General features: G+C 42.5%; 1 protein-coding gene across 2 annotated transcripts in view; it reads left to right on the forward strand.

Annotated features, from left to right (window-relative positions):
* The window catches only part of WDR33 (WD repeat domain 33), a 107,546-nt gene that overhangs the window by 33,622 nt on the left and 53,411 nt on the right, over nucleotides 1-20,513 (forward strand). For both annotated transcript variants that reach the window (XR_008628617.1, XM_055128230.1), the window contains exons 3-8: nucleotides 516-742; nucleotides 1,753-1,821; nucleotides 2,303-2,407; nucleotides 4,862-4,957; nucleotides 5,132-5,283; nucleotides 6,969-7,066. Coding sequence is in view for 1 of the 2 variants with exons in the window: in XM_055128230.1 (XP_054984205.1) it covers nucleotides 539-742; nucleotides 1,753-1,821; nucleotides 2,303-2,407; nucleotides 4,862-4,957; nucleotides 5,132-5,283; nucleotides 6,969-7,066 (724 nt within the window). In the remaining variant the exon portion in view is untranslated. The remainder of the gene's footprint in view (nucleotides 1-515; nucleotides 743-1,752; nucleotides 1,822-2,302; nucleotides 2,408-4,861; nucleotides 4,958-5,131; nucleotides 5,284-6,968; nucleotides 7,067-20,513) is intronic.

Here is a 20,513-nt window from a genome sequence, read left to right on the forward strand (position 1 = left end):
GCCAGGGTTGATTCCCTCATGCCCCCCCCCCAAAAAAAAAGGGCTGTATTTGGGGGGGAAGCTCCTATATAAGTTCACTAAGCTGAAACTAAACTACTAAAGGAAAAAACTATGTAGCCTTGTATAGGAATGGTAATAGTGAAGATATGAGGATGATTTATTTCCTAAAGTATTTCAAGACCCCAGCATTTTTATAGTAGATGGTGATTGGGAAAAGTAAAATAAAATGTTTTCACTAAAAAGTATTGTTTTAGGGGTTGGGGAGAGAGTATAGCCAGTAAGGCACTTGCCTTACGTGGGGCTAACCTGGGTTTGATCCCTGATACCCTAGGTGGCCCCCCGAGTACTGCTAGGAGTGAACTCCGAGTACAGAGCCGGAACACCCCTGAGCACCTCGGGGTGTGGCCCCAGAGCGTGCTCCCCGAAAAGCCAAGAGTGAAATATGTTTGTTTAGAATATTTTAGACAGTCTTACAGTGCCGCTCTTTGTAGTGAACATCTTTTTCCCTACCTTAGTGTTCTAGAACGAAAGCACCACCATGGCTACAGAAATTGGTTCTCCTCCTCGTTTTTTCCATATGCCAAGGTTCCAGCATCAGGCACCTCGACAACTGTTTTATAAGCGACCTGATTTTGCACAGCAGCAAGCAATGCAGCAGCTTACTTTTGATGGAAAGCGAATGAGAAAAGCCGTAAACCGGAAAACCATAGACTATAATCCATCTGTGATTAAGTATTTGGAGGTAAGTACGTGGCATACCTTTTAGATGTGCAGGCTTAGCTGTTTTTTTAAAATAAGGTTTTTAGAGCTGGAAATGTAGTTTAGTGGTTTACATGTATGAGGGCCTGGGTTTAATCTCTTTTGTTTTTGTTCTATGCCAGGCAGTACTCAGAGCTTAGTCCTGGCTGTAAGCTCAGGGATCACTCCTGGTGGTCTCGAGCCCATGGAGATTGAACCATGGTTGGTTTTCTGCGGGGCAAACCCCCTGCCCACTATAACTAATACTATTGCTCTGGCCCCTGGGGTTCAATACTTAGCACTTCAAAAAGAAAACAAAAATTTAAAATGCAGGGTAGTAAGTTATTTAAAACAAAATCTTGGAGGCTGGGGGAGTGGCTTCCAGGTGGCGCTGAGAGTGCACTGGGGCCCTGCCTAGTGACTCTGGCACGGGCTGGTGCTCCTTGGGTGCTGTGCTGCAGGGCTGCAATCCTCTGCTGCTGTGCCTGGTGGTGGTTGGAGGTTGTGTGCAGTTGGGATCGAACCCTGATCACTGTATTACAACCCCTGCAGTTTGGGGCGTGGCTGATTGTTCCCCTCCTGGCTGTGATCCTGACTGTACATAGGTCACTCTTGTCAGTGCTCGAGGCCATATGGGTGCTGGGGATTGAACCCTAGTTGGCTGCATGCAAGGCACCCCTGTACTATTTGGCCCATAAGATGCCCACGGTTGGATCTTGGTTTCAGTCTCCAGCACCTTATTCCCTCCTGTCCCAGTGTTGGTCCCTAGAGTAGGGACTCAAAGTTACCCACTACTGTTGGACTCTGGGCTACGCCCAGCAGTGCGCCTGTAGAGATCTACGGCGCTCGGGGATCACGTGCCTCACCTGCCTGTGCTACTGCTCCAGGCCCTTGGTTATGGTTTAGAACTGAAAATAATTTTGTTCTGTCTTCATTTAGTCACAGCTTATATTTTGTTAGTTGCGTTAGTTTCAAACAGACCATTTAACAATTTAATTGGTTTGGTTCCAACAGAATAGAATATGGCAAAGAGACCAGAGAGATATGCGGGCAATCCAGCCTGACGCAGGGTACTACAATGATGTAAGTATGGAGTTCCACTCTGTTCAACGTGGACTCTGACATTCAAGTATGCACATACCCTAATGCATCCTTAGGTTAAGATAAGCCATTCCTAAGGATAACGTGTAAACCTTGGTTATTCCCTTTGATCTCAATTTAAATTATTTTTTAAATCTATTGACAAGTGAACCTTCTGATTATGGGCTTAAAGTATTGTCTAACAAAATGCACTTCCTCAAAACATGTATAATAAAAAGTTTTGAAGTTAGCTTGATGTGAATATGCATAGGGAATCTTGTCCTTAATTGTTACTGTTTAGTAGTAATAAACATTCAGCTATATTGTATCCCCATTTTCTTTAACATAGGTTGTAATTTATTAACTATTTTTGAATGCCCTAGAATTTATCTTTAAATGTTGAAATGATTACCTTACCATGCCCTTGGCTTTGTGAATAACCAGGAGCTTTTAGGAACTAATCTTCTTGTTTTCTCTTTTGTAGTTGGTCCCACCTATAGGGATGCTGAATAATCCTATGAATGCAGTAACAACGAAATTTGTTCGTACATCAACGAATAAAGTAAAGTGTCCAGTATTTGTTGTTAGGGTAAGTATCACGTTATATATATATCTGTATCTATATATACTCTTTATTTATTTATTTATTTATTTATTTATCTTTGCTTTTTGGGTCACACCCAGCGCTGCATAGGGGTTCCTCCTGGCTCATGCACTCAGGAATTACTCCCAGCAGTGCTCGTGGACCATATGGGTACTGAGAATCAAACCCGGGTTGGCCGCGTGCAAGGCAAACACCCTACCCGTTGTACTATAGCTCCAGCCCCGACATCGAATATTTTGGAGGAAAATAAACCCAAGTTACTCTGCAAATACATTTAACAGAATAGCAAAAATTTGGGGTAGGGTGCTTTCCTTGTGTGCTGCTGGCTTGGGTTCAGCAGTGCACTACATGCTCCCCTGGACCACAGTGCATCGTCTCTGAGCACTGCTGGCTGTGGCCTGCCCCCAGAAGAGATAGGAAAACAAGAAGATTTTGTTTATAACAGTCAAAATGTCACAATAAATAAAAATCCAGGTGTCATATATATATGCATATATATATAGCTATGCGATTTACCAAGTAATCTTCATATTATGTAGGTAATATCCCTTTTTTCCTGTATTAATATGTGTATTTCTTTTATCTGATAGTTTTTAATTTGGAGAATGGGATTGTTGTGTTATTTTATTTACATCTAAGGAAATGTCATTTATCATAGAAATAAAGGGAATAAGTATATTGTAGTTTGACTTGATCCGCATAGTCACAGATTCTCCTTCAAGTATGCAAATTAGGATATGCGGTGACTAGTATATTAGGGGTTAATATATTTTTTTTATTATGGGCCCGTGATTTACCAAGTTGTTCATAAAACAGTTGTTTCAAACAGTAAATGTTCCAGCACCAGTCCCACCACCAGAGTCCCCAGTTTCCTTTTCAGTCACCCCAGCCTTGCAGGCACACATTTACTTACTGTTTGTTAGAGCACAAAGGCAAATGGGATTATCAAATCTTAGATCAGTAAGAGTGAAATTGTGTAATTGTTTTATCCCACTATGATGTTGACCAGAGCCATAGTCTGAGGCTCTGTTGTGCTGGTTGGTGCACGTTGATCCTTTGTGTTATTTATTGCTCATCAACTTGGTGAGGTATTGTGCGAACCACATACGCGCTGCGCAGTCCAGAAGCTAATAACTCTAAAACTGTTCGGCGACTTGGCGGTTGCATGAGGCTCCCTTACGGAGCTGGGCCATTTCTAAGCCCGGGATGTTGGGGGTGACTGCGGGACTCTGGGCTTTCAGGCAGAAGGGTGTATTTGTCCTCCCCGTTCGAGAAGGCCCCAGAGTTTTTTGCGCAGATCAGTCTGGCTGGGAAGATTCGGCAGTATCATGTTCTCTTGGAGCATCTTTAAAAAAACTTGTTGTTTTTGAGTAAATATAACATGATTTGTTGCTGCTTTTTTCTCAGAGGAAGAGAATTTTATTCTGCCTTATTTCCAGCCTCCTCCTTCTCTTCTCCTTCCTCCCTCCTTTCCCCATCTCTTTTATTATTACTACTACTACTACTACTACTGTTATTTTTTGGTCATAGCCAGCTATTCTCATGATTTGCTTTTGGTTCTGTGCTCGGGGATCACTCCTGTTGGTACTTTGAGAACTGTATGTGTGAGTGGTGCCCAGAATCAGCTTCATGCAGGGCAGGCACTTTACCCCCTGTAGGATGTTTCCAGTTTTGGAAGGGAGCTTTAAAAAATTGTTTGTTTTAGAGTATATTTTATTACCAGGAAATGCCATAGCCTTGGTATTCTTTAATTAGTATATACCCCACCCCTCTTTCAGTTAAATACTGGTACCTTTTCTGTCTGAATTGGTGTGTTGATAATTATAATAAGCCAAATTCTTTTTTTTTTTAAATTTTATAATATTAAGTCATTTGTTTAGATACAGACATTCAATATTTCAACACCAGTCCCATCCCCTTTTGCCCCTTCTGGCCACCTGCATGCTGAATTCTTGAGTTAGAGTTTTCCTAGTATCTGACCATTTATGTCAGCCTTCCATATACTGTAGGTAATCGAGACCCTTGCATATTTTGTTTTGAAATGCTCTTTAACAGTTGTTTGTAACTTGGTACTCATAAGGCACTTAATTTTAAATTTTGGTAATTAACTCAAGAGCTATCCTTCTTTTCATTTTTTTTTTTTTTGGCTCTTTTTGCTTTTTGGGTCACACCCGGCAATGCACAGGGGTTACTCCTGGCTCATGCACTCAAGAATGACTTCTGGCAGTGCTCAGGGGACCATATAGGATGGGAATCAAACCCAGGTTGGCCCGCATGCAAGGCAAATGCCCTACCCGCTGTGCTTTTGCTCCAGCTCTTCTTTTCATGGTTCTTGCTTATAAATCTGACCTACACTTAAATGAAAGCACTTTTTACTTGATGTCAGTTGTGCCAGTTTTATTAAACATACATACCATTTGTCTTTATTTTCTTCTCCAGTGGACTCCAGAAGGAAGACGGTTGGTCACTGGAGCTTCTAGTGGAGAGTTCACCTTGTGGAATGGACTCACTTTCAATTTTGAAACCATATTACAGGTAACGTTAATTCTCAGATGGCAGCAACATTCTGTGAGACTGTAACGAGCATGAGATATTATGGCCTTATTAACTTAACATTGGACAAATTATCACTGAGTATTTATGTGCCTATTAAGACTCCTACTGCTTTCTTTCATGTGAGGTGATTCCAAATGTCTTCTGTTTCCATAGGCTCATGATAGCCCTGTGAGGGCCATGACTTGGTCACACAATGACATGTGGATGTTGACGGCAGATCATGGAGGATACGTGAAATACTGGCAGTCGAACATGAACAACGTCAAGATGTTCCAGGCACATAAGGAGGCGATTAGAGAGGCCAGGTTTATACACAATATACCATTTTCTGTAGTCCCTATTGTCATGGCTAAATTATTCTCTAAGTGTATTCTGGGTGCAGAGATGCATGGGCTCTGTCAGATTCTGGGAAACTTTCTGCACCCTACAAACACAATATTTTCCTTTGTTTTCACACAGTCACCATTTTGCTGGCACTTTCCTGAAGTAGTGTTATCCTCGTTTCAGCCTTTGCAATATGTTAGAGATGTATTGTCTGCCGCATTTTGCACTGGTTTTCTCTTCTCATTGATGGTTAATAATGTGTATACTTTATTCTTTTTTATTATCTATTGTGTAAGATAAGATTATTTTATTTCAAATAAAGAATTCAGTCTTTAATTATACAACTGAATAAAATCTAAAGCCTACAGAAAACACCTTCAGAGTTCACACAAAATACAAGGGACAAAAAGGCTTAAGTGAAGACCTGGTTGGCTTGGTTAGGCCACAACTTCAAAAGGGAAAGTATAGTAGAACTTAAAAAGCGCACAGATAACTCTGGATGTGGCAAACGTTAATGGATTAATGAATGGGTTCTTCAAGCTTTGTGTGCAGACCTTTGTCAAGAAGACTTTAGGACTTTTCTTCTGAATCACTGTTGATAACATCAGTAATGCAAATGTATAAGTGGAGTTTTAAATAATATTCAGTAAGCTGTATCTTTTTACGCATCAGTGAGATATGTATAGTAAAGCCGGAGAAAAAAGTTTCAAAACCAAGTCTGAAGAATTGCTGCAGCCTCCAAATAAAGCTAAGCAGCATTCGTGACGGTTGTGCCACCCACATGTGGGAGGAGTCCGCAAGTCTGTAGACACACGATCCACTGCACTCACTCTACTCTGAGCACGTTAACAGAAATTTCTGGACAAGTACGCTTCTGCTGAGTCTCTGCCTTAGTGTCCTGCCCATACGGTGAATTTTCAGTTGGTCCTTCCGTAGTCTTGGGGTTCAAAAATAAAAGAGGATTCATAGAGTTAGTAGAGAAACTTGACAACCTTTCACAACAGCAAGGAAAAATGATTTTCTCCTTTACTGCATATTCTTTGGGTTTAAGCGCAAATTTGAATGTTCCTAATGTTCCAATTTTTCCTCAAAAATATCAGTATCCGTGAGATAGCTCGCAAGGAAGATGTGAAAGCTTTTCCTATTTCTTCTAAATAAAAAGAAAAACTTGATATGTAGGATAATGGTCTTAAATAGCCTGCCTTTCCTCAGCTTATTTTATAAAGTATAAGAAGCAGAAGCTGATGCTAATTTCTTGATTAATATTCCTGTGGGATTTTAAGAGACTTCACAGGAATATCGCAAAAATAACATTCATTTAGCCTCTACACATAAATTAGCTCCGTATTTTCTATTGGCAGGATAGGCAATACAATACTGCAATACAATATTGTGGGAAGCTTGGGTAACATTAGTACTAATAATACACCTGTAAAGTTCTCTGAATATTAATGATAGAAAATGTAAGAAGCAACTGCTCGGTTGAATTCTTTTTTTGATGAATTTTGGCTAGGTGACATCATTCTCTTTAAGGGCTTCTTCACTGTTGGAGACTTCCCTCTCCTGTTTATAACGCAGCACAATTTTTATTTTTCCCTGTCTGAGAAGCACAGATAATCTGTTAAATGCTGACTTCTTTCCCCTGCTGTGTGTCTTCATGTAACAGTTTCTCACCCACGGATAATAAATTTGCTACATGCTCTGATGACGGCACTGTTAGAATCTGGGACTTTCTTCGTTGCCATGAGGAAAGAATTCTTCGAGGTACGTGTACTAACAGTACTGATTGGAATATATAAATAGGGACGGCACTTGTGGTTACATCACAGTGTTACCACAAAACCCGCTTACATCTCCATTCAGCATTCTTACATATACACCATTTCAGTAAGACTCTTTAAAAGAAGCTTGAACTCGGTCACAATCATTTTGTAGATTTTTTTTCCTACTAATGTTATCTGTGAATTCTTTCAGCGAGACATCAAATACAGTTTCCGTCCATTTTCTGCCCCCAGTTACTTACCGGTATGCTTATTTAGGTCCCTGATTTTCTTATCCTCGGGATGTCTTCCTCCAACATAGTGACACTTCAGTTCTACTGAGAGGGCTCACATTTCCCAGGCATTCCTTTCTCAGTGAATTAACTGAGATATCAAGACTTAGGCTTCTCAGTATTGTTGGTTTTGAAAGCAGGTTTCAGTATACTAAAACTACACAGCCCACATGTTTCCAAATTTTGGATTTGTTGTTTAGATTTATTGACTTTTTTTTTTTTTTTAAAGAATCTTATGCTCTACCAACTGAGTTATTTGGGTGCTTACTTTCATTGATTTTATAATTATTAACTAAAGTCTTTGAGATATTAGAAGAAAATATTTTCACTTGAATTAGCTTAATTTTAGTCTATAAAATTAAGGCTCTTGAAATAGTAACAATATGTCAGTGCCATTTATATCACTTAAATGGTGCTAGGGAATGAGGAAATATTTTTATGTTGTATATATGCATTGAAACTAAACATTTCTGACAATCCATTTGTTATTAACTTGGAGGAGAGTGCTTAGTTTGAGTCTGTACTGATTTAATAGTACTCTGTACATCTAGATAAGTATGTATACTATAAAATTAGTATCGTCCTCTAACACATAAATGCAGGATGAGATAACGGATGCTATAGACATTCGGTACCGAGCACCTACTTTTCAGGTCTAGGGGTGTGGCTCAGCATTAGAGCACTTGCCTTGCACGCGTCAGGCGCTTATCCCCAGCAATGTGAACATGACTGCTCAGACTTCCTTTTCTGTTCAGGACTTTGCAGTTGTCTTGGTTTACTTGTAAGGTTCTTACAACTTCTCAGAGCTTTATATGTGTCGCTTGCTGTGTTCATGCTCTCTAGACAAAATAAAGGCTCTTGGTATTTATATTTCAACTTAATAGTTTTCAAATTCAGATTTGCTTAAGCTTTCCTGACTTCACATTTTATTTTCTTATCCATAGTACTGTATTATATTAGCTAAGATAAGGGTACTAGACCTGTCCTTTTTATAACTTCAGAATTAGAATTTCAGAGTAACTAAAGAATCTTTGAAATCATCTAGTTTTAAGTCTTAAGTTATTTTATGGATCAGGACAATAATCCAAAAGACTTCATTGATAATGTTTGAGGTAAATGTTTAGAACCTGTACTGGAACCTTTTTTTTTTTTTTTTCTTTTTCTTTTTGTGTCACACCTGGCGATGCACAGGGGTTACTCCTGGCTCTGCACTCAGAAATTACTCCTGGCAGTGCTCAGGGGACCATATGGGATGCTGGGAATTGAACCCGGGTCAGCCATGTACAAGGCAAGTGCCCTGCCCGCTGTGCTATCGCTTCAGCCCCGTGTACTGGAATCTTACCACTTGATTCCTTAACTCAACGCTGTACTCATGTTGCATCATTCTTTATCATTAGTAGAAGTCCTTAGGTTTTAAGTGGAAATAAAGTAAACACTTTTTTGGCATTAAAAATCTAAAAAACATAGAAGAAGCAAAATAATTTTATTCTTTAGAAGTATTCCTTTTGTTTGGGGCCGAGTAAGGTAGTGCTGGGACCATCAGTCATTGGTCCAGTTGGAACTGGAATGTATCCCAACCCCAGTGTCTCTCCCCCACCCCTCGTCCCTGGTCCAACCTCTCCCCCTGCCTCTCTGGCAGACAATTTCCCTCTTACTCTCTCTCTACTTCTGGGTACTATGGTTTGCAATACAGATACTGAGAGGCCGTCATGTTTGGTCCTTTATCTACTTTCAGCACACATCTCCCATCCCAAGCGATCCCCCCAACCACCATTGACTTAGTGATCCCTTCTCTGTCCCAGCTGCCTTCTCCTCAGCTCATGAGGCAGCTTCCAACTGTGGAGCAATTCTCCTGGCCCTTGTCTCTACTGTCCTTGGGTGTTAGTCTCATATTATGATATTTTATATTCCACAATAAATGCAGTCATTCTATGTCTGTCCCCCTCTTTCTGGCTCATTTCACTTAGCGTGATACTCTCCATGTCTATCCATTATAAGCAAATTTCATGACTTCATCTCTCCCAACAGCTGCATAGTATTCCATTGTGTAGATGTACCAAAGTTTCTTTAACCAGTTGTGTGTTCTCAGGCATTCGGGTTTATTCCAGATTCTGTCTATTGTGAACAGTGCTGCAGTGAACGTACAGGTGCAGATGAATTCTAACGCTTTGTATTGGAATAGTTCTACTTAAAGTAAAACTGGTGGGGCTGGAACGATAGGGCACTTGTCTAGTTTCGATTCCTCGCAACCTGGTGTCATCCCTCGCACCCCACGTGTTTCCCTGAGCCCTGCCAAGAGTGATCCCTGAGCACAGAGCAAGAGTAAGCCCTAAGCGCAGCCTGTTAGGACCCCAAAAACAAAACAAATGAAAATACTTAGCGTGGAACGAGGGCTGGAATGTATGTAGTTCAGCAGTGGGGTACTTGTAGATGTGAAGAATTGGATTTTATCTTTTTTTTTTTTCCCTTTGTATCACACCCAGCCATACACAGGGGTTACTCCTGGCTCTGCACTCAGGAATTACTCCTGGTGGTGCTCAGGGCACCATATGGGATGCTGGGAATTGAACCCGGGTCGGCCGCGTCAAAGCAAACGCCCTACCCGCTGTGCTGTTGTTCCAGCCCTGGATTTTATCTTTTATTCCTGTCTCATACCCCCTCCACCTACACAAGCTATGTCCTGTGACAACTCTTTCCGCTATCATGGGAGTGTTTAAAGATTAAAACGACACCATGGACATCTCATTTCACCACTGTACTTTCATGTATACATATTTTAGATATAGACAGTTATTGTTCTGAATATGTAAAAACTTGGGTCCTGGTAGGTTATTCTTTGTAAATAATTATGAGACGCAAAAGACTTAGTTGAGAAGAATATATATATATATATATATATATATATATATATATATTTTGCTTTTTGGGTCACACCCAGCGATGCTCAGGGGTTATCCTGGTTTTGCACTCAGGAATTACTCCTGGCAGTGCTTGGGGGACCATATGGGATGCCGGGGATCGAACCCGGGTCGGCCGCGTGCAAGGCAAACGCCCTACCCGCTGTGCTATCGCTCTGGCCCCGGTTGAGAAGTATATTTGAAGAAATTAAATTGTCAGGTTGTAAAATAGAATTTTATTCTGTGTATTCACATTTTAATTGAAAGTATTTTAGATATTTTATTGAGACAAGATTTTATTGAATGATGTTTGGCTTAGAAAGTTGTGAGAGGAGGGGCTAGAGCAATAATACAGCGGGGAGGGTGTTTGCCTTGCACATGGCCGACCCGGGTTCGATTCCCAGCATCCCATATGGTCCTCTGAGCAACGCCAGGGTGATTCCTGAGTTCAGAGCCACGAGTAACCCCTGTGCGTAGCCAGATGTGACTCAAAAGCAGAAAAAAAAAAAGTGAGAGGAAAGAGGAATAAGTGTATTTTAGATTTTATGCTGAGATTTGTTCTACATTTTGCTCTTGGAACATCGTCTATACTTGGCAAATGCTTCTGAAAATAGATCTGTGGCTCAGAGGATTCATCTGTGTTCTTGTTGCTAGAGTAGTGCTTTTTTCTGTTTGTTCATTTTATTTAGGGTTGGACTTCACCCTGGCTCTGTGCTCAGGGGTCGTACCTGGTCGTGTTTGGTGAGTACATGGTGATGAGAATGGAACCAGGGCAGGGTATACCGAAACAACTGCCTCTCCCCTGCAGCGTCTCTGGCAGCCTTCATAGTCAGCATTTTCAGTGGCTAAAGGACAGTTCTCAGGCATTCGTGAATATAGACTCCAGGGTTTTTGTCAGTGTCACATCATTATAATTAATGATTTAATCTGTTCTCAGAAAGTCTTGACATCTTATTATCTATTGTTATCTTCAGTTTATTTTGATTGAGGATTTTTTTGGTTGGTTTGTTTTGTTTTTTGCTTTTTTGGTGCCATACCACTCTGCACTCAGGAATCACTCCTGGCAGTGCTCAGGGAACCATATAGGGTGCTGGGGATTGAACTCAGGCCAGCCACTTGCAAAGCAAGTGCCCTACGTGCTGTGCTGTCCATTCCAGCCCATTTTCGTTTTAAATTTCTATACATCAGTGCATTTCTTACTTTCATATTGTAGAGCTTCCCAACAGGTTAGATCTTTGGTAATTTTAATTTAATTTTCACTTATTTTTTTGGGCCCCCTACTGTATTTGCCTCCTTCTCAGGAATTATTTTTAACTCTGTTGAATCACCCTGAGTTGCAGTTACTCATTATTGAGTTTCACGTGTACAATGTTCCAACTCTGGTTCGTTTCCCAGTGTCCCGTTTCTCTCCAGCTCCAGCCTGCTTCTGTGGCAGGCACTGTTTCCTTCTTCTTTTCCCGTTAGGCACTATGGCTTACAGTTGTGACTGAAAGGGTGTCAGGCATGCCACTTGACCTTTTCAGCACCTTGTTCTGTTCAGAGTGACCACTTGCCTCTGACATTTATCTTAGTGGTCCCTTCCCTGTCCTACAAAGGGCCAGTTGTTCTGTGCTTTATTCCTGTTGTTTTGGGGATAGTATTCTCCTGTAGTGTTTCTTTATATCCTGAAAGTGAGTGTGATCATTCTTTTGACATCTTTCTCCCTGTGACTCATTTCACTCAGCATGACACTTTTCCATATCCATCAGTGTATTACTATATTTCATGACTTTGTCTTTTTTAATGCTACATAGTGTTCCATTATGTAGATGTACCATACATTCTTCTCCTTTCGTCTCTCTTTTTGTTTTTGGGCCACACCTGTAGCTCCCGTCTCACATCTGGCTTTGCACTCAGGAATTATTCCTGGCGGTGCTCGGGGGACTATATGAAATGCCAGGGATTGAACCCTAATCAGCCCCATGAAGGCAGGCGCCCTACCTGCTGTACTATCACTCTGGCCTACCATAGCTTCCTTATCTGCTCGTCTGTTCTTGGACAGTGCATTGTTTCCAGATTTTGACTGCTGTGAATAATGCTGCAATAAACACAGAAGTGCAGTTGTCTTTTCTGCAATTTGTGTTTGAATGCCTACAGTAAATTCCTTGGAGCTGTATTGCTGGTCTGTTTGGAAGCCGAGTTCCTAGCTTTTTGGAAGAACGTCCATAGTGTTTTCCAAAATGCAGGGCCAGTGACCTCTTAGCACCTGTACTGCAAACCATAATGCACAAAAGGAAGAGGAGAGAGAGAGCAAGAAGGAAAGTGCCCCATATGGAGGGAGCTAGGGGCAGGGGTGGTGGTGGGGCGGGTGGTAGGAAATGTACACTGGTGGAGGGATGGGTGTTGGTATGACTGAAACCCAATTATGAACAGCTTTGTAATGGTCTATCTCGTGAACATTCAATTAACTTTTAATTGGGTTTAGTTTAATTTAGTTCATGCCCATTTCAGTCAGCTTAAACAATGACTGAATAAGTAGCAGTACCCCTACATTAAAAAAAAAAATAGGCCTAACCAGTCGAGTTCCTCTTGACAGTGTCCAGGATCAGACTTGCGTATTCTCCATGCAACAGATGTGCTAAGCCCGTTGAGCTGTCTCGTTTGATTTTATTATTTGCTTTGGATCGCTCTCTGCAGTGGTGCTCAGGGATTGGTCTTTGCGGTGCTTGAGGGGATGCTGGGGTAAAACCAGGGTTGGTCCTGTGCAAGGCAGGAGCCCTGTCGGCCACACTGTTCTTTCTGCTCTGGCCGTTAGCTGTCTTTCCTGAACAAGTTTTTGGTGGCTTCTGCCATATGTGGGGGCCTGTGGGTACTCCTGATGGTGTTTTGGGAACCATCAAGGGTAAACTCTGTTAAGAGTGAGTCTCTTTGGTAATCGGAGCAAACCTTGGGAATTTGAAGAGATCACACACGTGTTCCACTCCTTTGAGCTTGTGGTGCGGGAAGAAACCTCGGACCTCACCTGTGCAGGAAGAGCTCCACTGAGGAGGTTCATTCCTGGCCATTTAAAGTTTCTAACTTTGGGACCTGGGGATGTGGCTCAGTTGACAGAGCCCTAGCCCTGCAGAACTTTGGAAGTAGCTGAAAAATCGAAGTATGCTTTTGGCTTTCCCCACTTTTTTCACTATTGGATATTGACTCTCATACATGCAAGGCAAATGAGCTGTATCCCGGGGCAGTGTTTCCACATCTATTGAGTACATCTTTTGGTTTGGTTTTGTTTTGTGGCCATATCCAGTGGTGCTCAGGCTTACTCCTTACTCAGTTCTGAGACATCACCGCGGCGGGGAAAGAATAGGGTCAAGCAACTGGAGAGCCACATCCCTTTTTGCCATTTGGTTTGTCTCAGTATCTTTGTAGACTTGAGTAAGAATTTCTCTGAAAGTAATTTGTCATTTTTCTTTAACCACCAAAACAACTGCAGTGACACGGAGCTGGGAGTTCACTCAGGAGGTGGAGTAAGTGTGTAGCGTGCCTGAGCTTGCGCACGTCTCCCAACTGCAGGCCCCGAGCACTCTAGTGGCTTCCCTGGGCCCCTCCGTGGTGCTGGGCCTGAGCACTGTGTCTGTCTTGACACATCTTTCGGGGTGGTTGTATTTAAAAACTTAACAGATTGATAAAATAGTCATAATTTCTTGCAGATTAGTCTACCTTTTTGGCATGGTTTTCCACTATTATGTTTCTAGGGGTTATTCTAGAGAGTTGTGCCAACTTGAATTTATGACCCTCTTTAAACGTTACGTAGGTTTCTGTGGCATCGCGAAGGCCTAGCCAACGGTTAGAGGGACATTGCCTGAGCCAGCCCTGCTCCCGCTGACCCAGGGCATCTCTGTGCCTGCCCCGCCTGTAATTCCAAACTGCTGGTTTGCGGCTGTTAAGCAGAGATCTAGTTTAGGGTCTAATAGGTGACCAAATGATTGCTTTGTTGGTCTGGATACATACATTTTTTCCTTAAAATTATTCCTTCAAAATTTAGAACTTGAGCTTCAATTACCCAGGTGGCAGGACTTTCATGGGTCATGACAGAAGACGTGACTCCATAGCTAGGTCCAAAGTTAGTCTCCCTTGAATATTCTGATCTGGTTGGCAAGCACGGAGAGCACTGCAAAGTCTTTTCCTGGTTGTTTGGGGGTTGGGTTGGGGGGTTTGGGACCATACCTGGCCATGCTCGAGGCTCCTCCCGGCTCTGCCCTCAGGGATCACTCCTGACAGGCTCTGGGGCCTACATGGATGCTGGGGATCGAACTGGGATTAGCCTAGTGCAAGGCAAATGCCCTGCCTGGTAAACTATCACTCCAGCCCCCAAAAGTCTTTTCTTGTCCTCTATCCCAATTAATCTAGATTAATAAAAATTTAATCTTGATGGTTTATTTTGAAATTTTCCAGGTGATTCAAATTTACTAAAAAATTTTCTGGGGTTGGGGCTGGAGAGATAGCACAGCGGGTAGGGCGTTTGCCTTGCACTCGGCCGACCCAGGTTCAAATCCCAGCATCCCATATGGTCCCCTGAGCACTACCAGGGGTGATTTCTGAGTGCATGAGCCAGGAGTGACCCCTGTGCATTGCTAGGTGTGACCCAAAAAGCAAAAAAAAAATAATAATAAATAAATAAATAAAAAATTTCTGGGGCTGGAGCGATAGCACAGCGGGGAGGACGTTTGCCTTGTATGTGGTCGACCTGGGTTCGATTCCCAGCATCCCATATGGTCCCCCAGCCCTGCCAGGAGTAATTCCTGAGTGCATGAGCCAGGAGTAACCCCTGTGCACTTCTGGGTGTGACCCAAAAAGAAAAAAAAAATTTTTTTTTCTAAATGTCAGGATTCAAAAAGATAATGTGATGTCAAACCTGATAGGTAAAAATTTAAATTAGAGATGAACATATAAACATTCTTGGAACCTGGTTTGTGATTTTCCCTGTGATTGGGGGGGCGCTGGTGGTGGTGGACGAGCCTGCAATGCAGTGTTTGCGCCAGTGACAATGAGCACTTGCTCAGTCCTTTCCGCCAGCTCTCAGAGGAATACTTAAGGTTTTGACCTCATTCTGGAGTTTAGTAAACTGGTGTGTTAGTGTTCATATAAGGGCAAGCGTGAGGGTTTTTCTTTCTATTTTTCCTTTTCTTTTTGGCTTTTTGTGTCACACCCAGGGATTCTCAGGGCTTATCTCTGGCTCTGCACTCTGGAACTACTCCTGGTGGTGTTCTGAGTCTATATGGGAAGCTGGGCATTGAACCCAGGTCAGCCTTGGGAAACCAAACACCCTACAGTACAAATACTGTTCTTTTGCTTGGGCCCCAAATGAAAGATTTAGGTAACTAGTGTGAATTCGTGATGCTCAGGGATTATTCCTGGCTCTGCACTCAGGAATCACTCCTGGCTGTGTCGGGGGACCATACGGGTTGCTGGGAATTGAACCCGGGTTGGCCGCATGCAAGGCAAATGCTCTACCCACTGTGCCATCGCTCCAGCCCTGTGTGAACTCTTTAAGTGCCCCCCCTTTTAGTAAAAATGAATCAGAGTAGAGTAGCGTCGTGACTGAGGGGAACCATTATAGAGAATGGTCTTTAAATCATGAGGGAGAGTAGGAGAAGGTTAGTATTTAGCTTGAAAGAGAAATGAAAGCAAAGTTATTTTTAATTGGAAATTTTATGTAAAAGTAGGTTTACATTGACCATGTACCCGTCTAGAATAGGGCAGATGAGAAGATGCAGGGCCTCTTATTTGGGCTTAATTCTGGCTGCATTTTCCGGGTCAGTGTGGAGGGGGAAAGCTGTTCTCTGAATTTTGTAGAACTGGATGTTTATTTACATATGTTACATTAAGCATAGAGACATTTTTCTTGCAGTTCATGGTTCAATTCAGTTGAGTTCAGTAATAGTTAATGTGGGCAAGGTTATCTGTTCTCCGTGTTTTAGGCCAGATCCCAGAATCCAAAACTGGCCTTCAGGATATGACTAGGGTGTGCTCTGTGAGGAGACGCCAGCTGGATGTTTCCAGGTGTTCTCAGTGTTTCCCGATCTGGAGAGGCCTTCCTGTCTCCGTCCCATAGTTAGAACCACTGGGGCCTCGCCCGTTGGTGCTCTAGGGCTGCTCTTGGATTAATCCTTGAGGAACGCTCCTAGTAGTCCTTGGGAGACAATATGGTACTGGGCATTGACCCTCAGCGCTTCATACGCAAAACCTGCACACTAGCCTGTGAGTTCTCCGACCCGTGAACTATTTTGAAATGGTTTTTAATGATTTCCCCCCTTTGTATCTACTTGTATTTTCACTGGGAGAAGTATGACAACACAGTGTTGTTTTAGGAATAAGAGAGTTTAAAACCCAGTGTAAAAATAGGTTTTTGACGCACTCGATAGGGGTCGAGTCCCAGATAAGATTGAGTTATTATCCAGTGTACAGAAGGAGTCTTGATGCTGGACGTACAGGTTGCAAAATGAGATTGCTGAGCACGCTAGTGTTTTTTTTCTCATTACTCTAGAGTGACATTTTAAACGTACATCCAGATTCATCCAGGCAATAAGCTGAATTTCTTTTTTGTTTGTTTGCTTGTTTATTTTCTTTTTTTGGGTGGGGGCCCTCACTCGGTGGTGCTCAGGCGTTCCTCCTGGCTGTGCACTCAGGAATCACTCCTGGCAGGCTGTGGGGACCATATGGGATGCTGGGGATCAAACCTGGGTCAGCCATGTGCAAGGCAAGTGCCCTACGTACTGTATTTGTCCCCCTGGCCCCACAGAAGCCTGATTTCTATCGTTGTTTTTGGGCCACATTCAGCAGTACTCTGGGCTTACTCCTGGTATTGCACTCAGGAACGATCTCTGGTGGTGCTCGGAGGATCATACAGGATGCCAGGGATTGACACTGGTTGCTGCGTGTAAGACATGCACTTGATACCTGTACTTCTCTCCGGCCTGACTGGGAGAATGTAAAAATAAAAAACTTCATAAAATAGCTTTTTATAAATGCTATTTCTCTTGTTAATTGGAGCCATCATTCAATTCCTTTTTTTTTTTAACCATTCAGTTTTTTAATTATATGATGCATTAGAAGATAAATTTAAGTCATGACTCCTACTTACTGAGTAATCTGATTTTCATGATTCATAAAAGTGCTAGGAGGGAAAAAAAAAGTGCTAGTAGCTAGATATATGGCTTAGTGGTATCGTCAACCAGAAACTAACATGTAATGTCTAATTGATAGGGATTATCCAACTGTCATATCTGTAACATTTAATATGTGTGCATTTACTTACTGTCCAGTGACAGTAGTTGCTAGAATGTGCTATTGGGTTGACCGGGTACAAGGCAAGCTGACTTCCTGCTGCCCTCTGGCCCCTAGAAGTAGTTCTCAGATGAACTCCTGTTCTTCTGCTCACCTTGTCCTACTCAGGCTACTCTTTTGCCTTGACAACTTTCAGTGTAGTTGTCAGTATTGCTTTTGAATTTATCTGAACTTGTCGACATATTTTAACTTGATTTTGATATCGCAAACAAATTGGAAGAGATTTTATAGCAAAGTATCCAATTTGGTCTTTAGAATTGTGGAAGTGTACTTTTTTTTTTTTTTTTTTTTTTGCTTTTTGGGTCACACCCGGTGATGCACAGGGGTTACTCCTGGCTCTGCACTCAGGAATTACTCCTGATGGTGCTCAGGGGACCATATGGGATTCTGGGAATCGAATCCGAGTTGGCCACGTGCAAGGCAAACGCCCTCCCCGATGTGCTATCGCTCCAGCCTCAGAAGTGTAGTCTTAAGTGGTGCTTTAGAGCAGAGGTTCTCAAACTTCATTCACCAAAACAAGTTGCTGTGTCCCCATGGGAAGTTACCTTAATTTGGCAAACAGAGTAAGTACCCACAGTTGCACCTAAGGATACTGTCACCCTCTGGATCATGATCATTGCCGTCCTTGGAAAATAGCGGTTTTAGTTTTGCAACATTAGAACATTTCGTTTCATTAATATTCAGAAATGTCAGTACCATTCAAGTAACATCATCAGGACACTTTTCTTGTGTTGTTTTTGGGCGACACCCAGCAGTGCTTAGTACTCAAGGATGATTACTGGCTGGCTTGGTGGGGGCAACGATATGCAAATCCAACGTGGGACCCTGTGCCAAGGAAGCACCCTACCTGCTATACGAGGCTCTGCCTAGGACATTTTCATTGTTAAAGCAGTTGTTCTTATTGTGGCAAAGAACACAGGCCATAGGGCATCAGGAAGTTCATTTTTATTGTATTACCGTATCATAAGTTTTAGAGTTGGAGTAGTTTGAAAGGAATTTAAGGACGTGAGACTTCTTTGGCCTGGGTGCTGTAAGAAGGTGGGAACATTTTTTTGATTGTATGTCAGTAGTAAATACTACAGAACATGAAGTTAAAACTAAAATCGTCAAGAACATGTCATGGTACAGTGATAATGGTATGAACACATGCAGGAGACCTGGGTTACCTCACTCAGTCCGTCGGCACTTTAATGGTACTTTGAGCGTAGAGTCAGCACTAGCCCTGCACCATTGCCCGGTGCTGGCCCCATGTCCACCCTACTCCCCTAAAAGCCCTCATTTAGCAAGAGTTTGGTATTTTGTGGATTACGTCGACCTTGTTTTTGTCTTAGTTTAACCTCACCTAAGCATGATTCAATTGGATATACATGCTTAGAGCAGTTGTCCAGAAATAGCACAAAATGCTCTTGCTGCAAATAGTAAATCATATTGGGGGTGTCATGGGGGGCTTGTGACGATGCTCAGAATTCTCTTGACTCTGTACTGAGAAATTACTCCTGGCAGTGCTTGGGAACCATCTGGAGTGCCAGGATCAGATCAGCGTGACTGTGTACAAGACAAACACCTGCCCGCTCTGCTATTACTCTAGCCCGGTAGTAGATAAGTTTTAAGGGTCAGTTGGGTTCGTTATATCGCATTGGTTGTAAAAAAAAATTAAATATAAATGACCCTTCAAAGATAGGGATTTGAAGGGGGAAGGTCATTATTTGCTGACAGTGACATTGGGTTTGTTCCTTGAACAAGCCATAGTGATGCTGACAATTATGTTTTTATGTAACAGCAGTAGGAAGACCTGTTGTATATTAACCAGTATAGGCCATTTTCCAACTGACGCGACGTGTGTTCTCCTGTCTTTGTGCCTGGGGTACACTAATATTTGCCTCAGTATTTAGGTACTAAATATATATAGAAAAAATTTATGTTGGCATATAAGTGACAACATATTAGGAATTGGTGCTTTGTATCTTTAAAATCAAGTTCATTTTTTCTCTCTGTGGATATGAGGCAATAGATAACAAAAGAATTTCTTGAAGGTTTATGAAATTTTATATTCACAATAAAAGTTACAATAGTGTAAAATACCTTAACTGTCTGCTTGTCCTGAGGCAGAAGGAACTCTCTGATAGCCCACCCTTAGCTTTGTGTATCAAAGATTTCCTTCTGTAAGAAAAGAAAATTTGTGTTTCTCTGTTTGCTGTGCTCTAGATCAACATTTCTCAATGAGGGAGCCACAGGTGAAAAAACGACATAAATGGGGAAATGGCATGAGACCGTGGGGACGGCCAGTAGGCGCGGGAAGTCACAGAGCAGAAATTAGGCTGTGCGCCAGGCCCCTGGCCATGGAGGCAAGGGCCAGTTAGTCGCCCCATCTTTGTGAACAGTGCAGGTGACAGCTGCTTGGCAATACTTTCGGGGGGTAGGTGGGTGGGAGGGGTGGGTTAGGACACCTGGTGATACTCGGGGCTCACTCCTGAGATCGTAGGGGGTACCGTGTGGGGTGCTAGCCAGTGCATGTGAGGCAAGGGCCCCGCACACAGTACTGTCTCTGGGTCCCGTGACACTTGGAGGGCCCGTGACACTTGGAGGGTGTGGGCGTGCAGGATTGAATACAAGTGCTTGTGGATGGCATCACTTTTTATGGCATATAGATACATGGGAAAATAATCACTGTATTATATTGTACGTATAACATTCTTATTTTTGAGAGGCGGGGTCACACCCAGGGATGCTCAGGGGTTGCTCCTGACTCTGCACTCAGGAATTACTCCTGCCTGGCAGTACTTGGGGGACCATATAGGATGCCAGGGATGGAACCTGGGTTGACCACGTGCAAGGCAAATGCCCTACCTGCTGTACTATCACTCCGGCTGCTAGAAGACTGTTCTCTCTCTTTTTTTTTTTTTCTTTTTGGGTCACCCAGCAATGTACAGAAGTTACTCCTGGC

Source organism: Sorex araneus, chromosome 2 (genome assembly GCF_027595985.1).
Source record: "Sorex araneus isolate mSorAra2 chromosome 2, mSorAra2.pri, whole genome shotgun sequence".
Classification (NCBI taxonomy): domain Eukaryota; kingdom Metazoa; phylum Chordata; class Mammalia; order Eulipotyphla; family Soricidae; genus Sorex; species Sorex araneus.